The 8913-nt window shown below is 47.8% G+C and overlaps 1 protein-coding gene across 8 annotated transcripts in view; it reads right to left on the minus strand.

Moving 5' to 3' along the window:
- The window catches only part of ADNP (activity dependent neuroprotector homeobox), a 28796-nt gene extending 23260 nt beyond the window's left edge, over positions 1-5536 (minus strand). Inside the window, exons 1-4 of one of the 8 annotated variants that reach the window (XM_054698211.1) lie at positions 5490-5536; positions 4209-4700; positions 3395-3568; positions 2421-2503 (exon numbers count right to left, since the gene is read on the minus strand). In XM_054698211.1, the coding sequence (XP_054554186.1) occupies positions 2421-2503; positions 3395-3568; positions 4209-4249 (298 nt within the window). In that variant the 5' untranslated portion in view covers positions 4250-4700; positions 5490-5536. Of the gene's footprint in view, positions 1-2420; positions 2504-3394; positions 3569-4177; positions 5025-5489 lie in introns of those variants that run through there. The other 7 variants (XM_037500410.2, XM_037500382.2, XM_037500392.2 and 4 more) reach the window with 7 other exon arrangements.
- Positions 5537-8913: the final 3377 nt, after the last annotated feature.

The following is an 8913-nucleotide window of genomic DNA, read 5'->3' on the forward strand; positions in this document are numbered from 1 at the left end:
CACTGCATACGATAGAGTGCCTTGATTTCCCTACTTGGAAACTAAGACATTCTTGAATGTGTATAAAGCACTTGGAAAATAAAATGGGCAAGTCATCGATATCATTCTATAATACTACAAAAGCCAGCAAGGGAGGGGGGTGTCTTTATATTTATGGCTCATCTTTACAAAAGGCATCAACCAGGTTACAAGTGACACAGAAAACACACGTGTACATACCCTTACTGGAGCGAATCAGGGTGTACAAGGATTTATTTTTAATTCTAAGGGCTAATCAAACAGCACGAGCCTCATAGATTAGGTGCATGTTTTTGAGTTAAACCTTAAAACTGCTGCCAATTTTCAGGGCAGTCTTCTCAGTAAACTTAACCAAAATTCTTTCATGTGCTCCTCTTCATTTCCAAACTTTTATTTCTGCAACACTTTTGATAGTTTACAGAGATTTCAGAATATCTCTAGTTGCCATCTTGGAACTAAGATAAAGATCAAGGAAACTACAGAAACTTGCGAGTGTATCTCAGAAAACTAAAGGCAGAGGATACTGAATGCATACATGGAGATGAGGGAACATAGAAGTAAAATGGTGCAATACACTTTTGCATTTTACATCAATAAAAACATCCACAGTTGCTCACATTTTTATCTCTAACTTCCTGCATATCCATGCCTATCCCCAAGTAATAAGGTTGACGTGCATAAACCAATTTGAGAACCTAATGTGAAAAGAGCCTTCCTCTTCTACTGAAGCAAAACATGGATTCTCACATAAGCTAACCCCTGAACTGGTAGATGTCAAAGGTGGGTCATGACCAAAATGCAGGTATGAGAAGTATTAAGACACTTCCCTCACTTTCTATTTAATGGTATCAGGTCAATCAATGAAAAACCACCATGAAGTAGCAATGAAACCATGGCTGATGCTAGGCACAACATGGATAGGCTTCTCTTATCAAAAGGATCTCCGTCATCCAGGTGGAAAATGCCAGTATGCAGGCAAGAAGCAGGTTCTCCATTCCAATATGGGGCGACATCAAGTTTCCAAACATGAAATGTATAAACAACAGTGATGCACATCAGTAAAATGCAGCATTTGCTCCAGATCTAAACCACAATCTCTTACAAAACGCAGGGAGGAAAAACATTTAAGTATATGTGATGCTAATACAGGCCAAGTTCGGTAAATTTAACTATAATGGAACTATTTACATGGGTGGGGGGGGAGAGAATGACAACATTTCTCTTAAAGTTCGAAACTCTTAGGCAAGTAACTGAAAGTTGAGATCTCATGGAAAGTATTTTACCGTCCGAAAGATACAACAAACTATGGCATTCTTTTTAAGTCTAATTTCTTTGGAAACCCAGGTTGAACAGGTAGCTTATTACAAAACAGTCATGGGTATCTTGTTGCAAACTATAAATTACGTTCTAATCTCATTAAATGAAAATTTCAAATATTTTTCTTACTTTCGTATTTTACTTTAAAAGTTTATTTCATTAAGATTTAAACAGGCTGTTAAAAATATCTACAATATCTAATTCTGCCATTCTTGTACTAAAATGTATTGCTCCTAATCTCTAATATTCCGATTCATTTGCATTTAATATTGGCAGCAATATCCAGCTGTTAAAAAGTAGACTATTTTGTGTACAACCCCCCACCCCAATTAATGGAATTAATCTGCCACAGTCTCTTTTTGCTATTTTCTAATTTTCTTAGTTACAAAGAAAGCCACAATTTAACATATAAGCACACCATATTTAATTATGCTTTTAGTAATCACATAAAAATAATAGATACATGCACGTACGTTTTAAGAAAAATCAAAGTCCTTTTTCCTTGCTAAAAGTCTATTTGGTTAGTTTTTGACAGTAAGTACATGTGCATGAAAAGATCTGTTCTGATCAAAGAACCTTAAAATTTTTAGAAGTTTAGCAACTCTTGAGATTGGGTCATCAAAATAACAGTAATTAAGAACTTACTTGAAACAATCTGTTCAACATGGTGGTGTTTTATTTTTAATATAAATAGTATTAGAACTTTTCCTGCACTCTGGTTTAAGGGAAAAAAAGTGAAATTTAAGCAAAAAAACCCCCAAATGTACAGTAGGTATGTTTAAAAGCAATGACCTCCAGGACAGGCAGAGCTGAGGGGTCTCTCGAGATTCACAGCCCAATCTCCCATAGTCCCTATATGAAGATTGTAAGAACCAAAGATTTAGTTATAGTTCAAGGTATAGCAGCCTCTCTGTAAGGTAGTCTTAGAAAATTTTTCAACAAGGGTCAAGATAAAGAAGGGATTTCTACTTGAAGTTCAATCAACAGGAGACCCATTCCCCACCCTCGTGCTGAGGCGTGTCACTGTACTTTAACGTACCCTCACAGTTAACCCAAGGTCCAGCCTTCAAGCCCAATTGTTTCACCTTTTTTTTTTTGAGTGTCAAAACCAGGCAATCTTTGAAACTCTGCAGAATACATGCTTTCTAAGAGCTCACAGCAAGTTTTCCTGTGGGGGGAAAATGGCTATTACCACTAAGGACATCAGTTAACACTGTATCTTATGTATAATTTGTTATGTCAAACAAAAGCACCTTCACAAATTTCACCTCAAACACCTCAAATGCGAAGTTGACTTCGAATTACTGATTTTAAACACTTGTGTAACTAACTAACTGTATCAAAAACCAAGTACAGGTCAAAATTACATGTTTAACAAATATTAAACAGTACTTAAAATTACAAATAATACAATTGAGATTAAATATCTGGTGCTTGCAATTACTAAAAAATCGTAAAAGCAACACAATTTAGTCTCGAATGGAATACCTGAACCAAACAGCCTCCTTTTCACTCACCAAAATATTACTTGGTAGCAAATGTCTAATGAAAATTCTCCCTTAAGTACCAACTGGTTAACTATGTATCAAAGAATATACCCATTTAGTTTCCCATATATTTATCTTGGTGTATCTAAATAAAATACTTGTCTTGAAACTACCCAAAAGTTATCAACAACCACTGTTAATCTTTGGTTAGCAAGCACATATTCATGGAAAAGCCTGTTCTGATCAGAGAATCTTTTAAGGGTTTTGGCAGCTTAGCAACTCTTGATTTTGGGTCACCCAAGAGTAATGGAAACCATAATATACTTTATCCACAAGAGTGCAGGATGCAAATGATTAAAACAATATTAGCAACTTTAAAATTTTTCTCTTAAAGAAGCTGTAAGTCAGTTCTCTGTTCAGAACCCACAACTGCAACCAGCTCTAACCAGTTCCTTGAGGAATGCGGCTAGGCTGAAACTTTGGAAATGGTGGCTTTGGTGGTGACCAAGGAGGAAGAAGTCTCTGACTTCCCTGTTGCTGCAGTTCCCACCCTCCAAAATAAATATACCCACCGGTGTGATTTGACAATGTGGTCCAAAGAGCAAGGCAGGAACGGAGTCCAGATCCTCAAAATGGTAGTACAGGGCATAACCACTAGGCCACCTATCAGTTCAGTACAAAAAGTACAACCCTGTGCATCATGGTGCAAAAGCTGGGGCCTAGGTTTCGCATTGTGCATCTCACACCTATGGAAATAACAAGAGGAGTAAAATCTACAGAAATCAACTCACCCTAAGAAGGTGGGTCTCAGAGAAGACTGCTGTAAACACTTACGCAAACATGGTTGGCTACTGAGATAATGAATGGCAATTACAAGTCCCAGGTTGGAAGGAAACAAATTTTACAATCAACTTTGTTGAGTTAGACAATGAAGAACTCAACATGGGCTTGATATTTACCAACAAGGATTTGCAAATCGTGACACCATCTACAGGCTTCCAAAAATCTCTACCCCACCAAATCTAACACCCCTCAAGGATGATTTCAACTTTCAAAGAGTTGGAAAGACTGGGCCACAAAGAAGGGAAGTTATCAGCCATCCCTCAAACCCGTTACTCTCAAGTTTTAAACTTCCCCCTTTACCATCTGACCTTGGAAGGCGGTGACAGATTCAAAGCTTAAGGTGGAAGAATTCCAGAAGGGGAAATCTGTGTATCAAAGATGTGCCAAGGTGATACATCAAGAACGGATATGGATTGTCTCAGGGGCAACAGTTTTGAGAAAGTGAAAAGAGAGAACTTCTAAACTGCAGGGTGGATTCTTTGAAAGAAAGAAAATCACTGCTCTTGACTCACTCACTCCTTCGCCATGTTGCTGTCAGCTCACCAACTAAGAGTGCGAGTGTCTTGCTGGGTCCATTTTCCCATGGTCTGTAGAAGGCGCTGTGAAGCACATCCTGTTCCAGCTCTGGGGCCCTTCCCCCCTCTGCAGCCTTACCCGGTGCGGGGAATGCGCCCCCTACTGACTCCAACACTCATCGCCTTTAGCCGACTTGGCTGCGGTGCATTTTGGGTGGGGGCTGGTATTTTCTTCATGGCCATAAACCAGAAGCAACAATGCAGGTTTATAAAGAAACTGTATCAAGCTACCCAGGAGTTTGTTTGGTTTTCTATTTTGAAGGTTCAAGACACTGGCACGAGCAGCACCAGGGACAGGAACTGGGCATGTGGGGATGGACAGCACTGAAATGGCAAACACAGGAAACAGTTTGGTCCTTTTCCCTCCTGGGCCTTTGTCTGAGAAATGGGTGATGGCAAGACTGTGCAGAGGAGCCCGTGGATGCAAGCTCAGGAAGACTCGGTGTGCGCATGGATGTGGCTAGGAGAGAATACCAGACCTTAGCTCCTGGTCTTGGGCAAGAGAGGAAGAGAAGCAATCGCGCCTTTTCCAGGCAGACAGACACCCAGGTGGGGGGGAGGGGAAGCAGCCCAGGAGAACGAAGAGGTGAATAAAAGGGGGCCCAAAGTACTACTCGCTATTCACTGCCTTAGGAAGCAATCTTCTCGCGGCTCTCCGGATTGCCATTTTCTACCATCTGTACAGCAAAGTTGGGGCTCAGACCGCTGGTAAGAGGTCGTGCCGCCCAGGCAGCGGAGAGTGAGGAAAGAGGGTGGCGGTGGGCCCCGCGGTCGGGGCAGGAGGGGAGCTGGCGCGCAGGAGGGGAGGCTGGCACCGGGGAGGCAGAGACTTTTCGCTCCGGGCCGTGTCTGCTCCCCGCCCCCCCGCCCCCTCCCCCAGCCCAGGGTGGGTAGACCCGGCAGAAGGCTGGCCCCGGGCCCGGGGGGTGTGCGTGGGGGGCTCGTTTTAGGGGGGCGGGAGGAAGGGATTAGTTCCCGGGCTGGGAGCGCCGGGCTGGGGGCGGGGTGGAGGGAGAGGCCGTCAGCGGCCGCCGCTCGGGGGGCCGGCGGCGCGGGCCTCGCGCGGAGGCGGGGGTCGGGCTGCAGGAGGCGCGCCCGCGCCCCGCGCCCCGGCCGGGTAGCGGGCCGGCGGGCGGGCGGGCCGGCGCCCCGAGTATGCAAAGGAGCGTGTGCGGTGGGAGGGCCGGCCGACTGCACAACAAAGCGCCCCGCGCGGGCCGGGGGCGGGCGCGGGCCGGGCCGGGCTTACCTTGACTCGGCCTCGAGGCGCGCGCGGGGCCGGCGTGCTCGGGGGCCGGGCGGCGGCGGCGGCGGCGGGCGGCGGGCGGCACGGCGGTGGCGGCGAGGGCGCGCCCGGGGCCTCGTCGCGCTCGGGCTCGGCGGCCTGGGCGGGCTCCGGCTCGCGCCGCGGCCGCGGCTGCTGCCGGGGGGCGCGGCGGGCGCAGCAGAGCGGCGGGCGGCGGCGGCGGCGCGAGCGGCTCCCTCCAGTGCCCGCGCGGGCGGCGGCGGCGGCGTCGAGCGGTGCAGACAAAGGAGGGGCGGAGGGAGGAGACGCGGGCGTGGGAGCGGCGGCTTCACCGGCGCGGGCAGGCGGGCGCGGCGGCCGCGCTCCTGTGGCTCCTCCGCGGCGGGGACCGAGAGAGGGAGCTGTGTCTGAGGAGACGCGAAAATCCCCCTGAGCGCGGCCGGCGGGAGGGGGAGGGGGCACAAGATGGCGGCGGCCGGGGGGGCGGGAGTTCAGCTCATGGATCCCGGCGGGCGGCGGAGGGGAGACCGGGCCGGCGGCGGCGGCGGCGGCCACGGGCGGGGGAGGGGGCTGATCCCGCGTCTCCCCTCAGCAGACAATACAAGCGCCTCGGAGCGAGTCCCCGAACCTGCCCTAGCCAAAATGGCGGCCGAGAAAGAGCGGAAGTGACGTAAGCGCTCATTAGCATAAGAGGACTCATTGTCCATGGGGGGGGCGGCGGGGGGCAGGCCCCCTCTCCCGGGCCCCCGGGGACCGCTCCGACGCCGCCGGTGTGGGCCCCGAACCTCTCCCGAGGAAGGGCGGCACCGGCGCCCGCGCCCGCGCCCGCGGGGAATTACATAACCCCCGCCGAGGGGCGCTCTCGCGAGAGCCGGGCCTGCAGGGCCCGCTAGGAGGCGCCGCGGATAATGGCTGCAGTGCGCGCCCGGGGTCCGTGTGCGCGGCGGGCGCCGTCCTCCGGCCGCAGCGCCGGCGGCGGAGGCACCAGCGCGGGCCGCAGCACGCCCAGCACTCAGTCAGGTGGCCGCGCCGGGGATCCCTGCGCGCGCCCAGCTGGCCCGGACTACATCTGGCGGGAGGGGGCGTGAGGGCGGCTCCACGTGCCGGGCGGCGGGCGCGCTCGGGGCCGCGGCCGGGCAGGGCAGGGCCGCCGGGCGCGCCTGCGGCCTCCGGCCCCGAGGGAGGTGTGAGGGCCTCGTGCCTCACACACCGACTTGAGAGGAGGCGCCACGACTGCCTCCCCCTCCCCCCGGCGCGGCGGGGGCTCAGGGGCCGCGCGGCCATTCTTCCCGGCCGGCCGGCCGGCCTCCCGCCCCGGGGCTGAGGCGGGCACGACACTAACGTCCCGAGGACACCGAGCTGGCGAGCCCCAAGGACGAGGAGTGCTGTTGCCCACGGACACCCACCAGGTCCGCCGAAACCACGCGTCCGCCGCGGGCCCCGCGCCCCCGCCGAGCGCCGCGGAAGGACTGACGCCGACTGAGGGAGTCACCGCGGCTGCAGGAGGCTGTGCTCCACAGATTCCATCTTTTGCAATTTCTGTTATTTCAAGTTGAAATAGTTTCAAACCGGATGTCACATCCCAACAGAATCTAGAATTCAGAGAGTGCAAACTGCGGTATCTGTGACTCAAGGGCCAACACTTCAGTGAGTCTGACAAGCTGTTTTATCCAAAACACTACACTCCAGTAACTTCTGAAATTGTGATAAAATCTTTGAAACAAATAATATAAAATATAGGAAAATAGATAAAATCTTTAAAAGCCAAATCATTATTTCAAGAAAAGTGTAAAAAGGAAGAGAAAGGGCTTTCATTTAGAGGCACAGATGAAGACTCCAACTACATGTCCCACAAGACAGGCACATAGCTGGTATGATTATTTCAAAATAACTACAAGTTTGGTTTTCCTTAGATAGGCTTCGATTTCATACAGTGATAATACAAAGGAAGAACATCTGGATTTCATCTTTGGTCTCATTTACCCAGCAAAAAGGATGCTGGATTCACATGTAAATGTTTAGAAAGTTTTAACAGTGTTTTGAATCACCAGATTTACTACAAAAATGCATCCAAATACTCCAGATTCTTTTCTAAATAACTTCCAAATGGTGAATGTCCTCATACTCAAATACTTTACTGTACATTCCAACAGTGACAGTGCTGTAATGCTTGTGGGAAAAAGAACTGGAAAGATTAAAAAGTTAAAGGTTTATCTACTGAAGTAAGGTCTGAGAAAGCAATACTTTATATAGTGGGTTTCTCTGAGGGAGGTAGTGACTCTGCTCCACAAACTGGACAACAAAAACCTAACTTTGGGTTTAGATGGCAAAGGATAGATTTTAAACACTTAAAGAAATATTGCATCTCTGTTATGTTAGCTTAAAACTAAGTTTACATCAGAACAATATACTTTTAAGTTACTAAATCAAGAAGTCACTTCCCCAAGGGAAGCAACATCCCTGATGGGCTAGCTGCACAGCTCTGGGTAACAGGGAGACAGAATAGCTGGCCCTTATTAGAACGTGCCCTATGGATTCAACTATGAGAACATTAATGTATAAAACGAAACCTATGGTTTTGGACACTGGGGTAGCAATTTCAGTATGAAATTCTGTTAGAGAAACACGAATGGAGAGAATTGAAGTTTCCTTTGCTGCCAAATTAAGCCAGACCAATGCAATTAGGAATCATGTTCACTAAAGATGCTTATTAAATAAGACACATCTTCCTTTTACTTGCAAGGGAATGTCAACTTGTTTTGCTCAAAGTATATCTTAACTAAAATCCTAAAATATACTGCATACCAAAAGCTACTACAATTAGAAATTGTTTTTTGAAATAACCTACTTAAAGAGGAGACAGGTAAATAGAATACTTGTGCTGTCTTTTTAAACAACTTTAAACTGGAGAACTCTTCTCAATGGAGAACAGAGCTACAGGGAAAGGATCTGTCATGTCAGCAATTACTTATGCTTTGCTGGGGGCTTTAAATATTACAAAAATGTTTTGAGAGCAACCTTCAGTATTTTTTTGATCACTGATAGAAGCCACTGCTCAGAAGAGGGAAAAACCCTCTATGCAATCAACACCTGGCAAGCTGTTTCTAATACAATTCATTTCAGACTTGTTTTGACAGATGAAATGCTTTATCAATTCAACAATTGCCAAGACCCAAACTCTAAAATTGTGCTCTGAATGTATTTATCTGTTTTACAATCTTTCAGGTACATTTTTAAAGGGCAAAGATGTGTTTTTCTTTTCAGTTCTTACATAGCAACATACATTTCATGAAAATTAATTTTCCTCTTCTGACATCTACTAGGTACAAAGAGCTATGACTTCAGTTTTATAAATATTTCAAAATCTTCCCTATGTTAAGAAATTCTGCATTCACATACTTTAATGTAAGCAGCAGTATTTTTATGC

This window comes from Talpa occidentalis, unplaced genomic scaffold (genome assembly GCF_014898055.3).
Source record: "Talpa occidentalis isolate TD23 unplaced genomic scaffold, MPIMG_talOcc4v2.1 talOcc4.10, whole genome shotgun sequence".
Taxonomy (NCBI): Eukaryota; Metazoa; Chordata; class Mammalia; order Eulipotyphla; family Talpidae; genus Talpa; species Talpa occidentalis.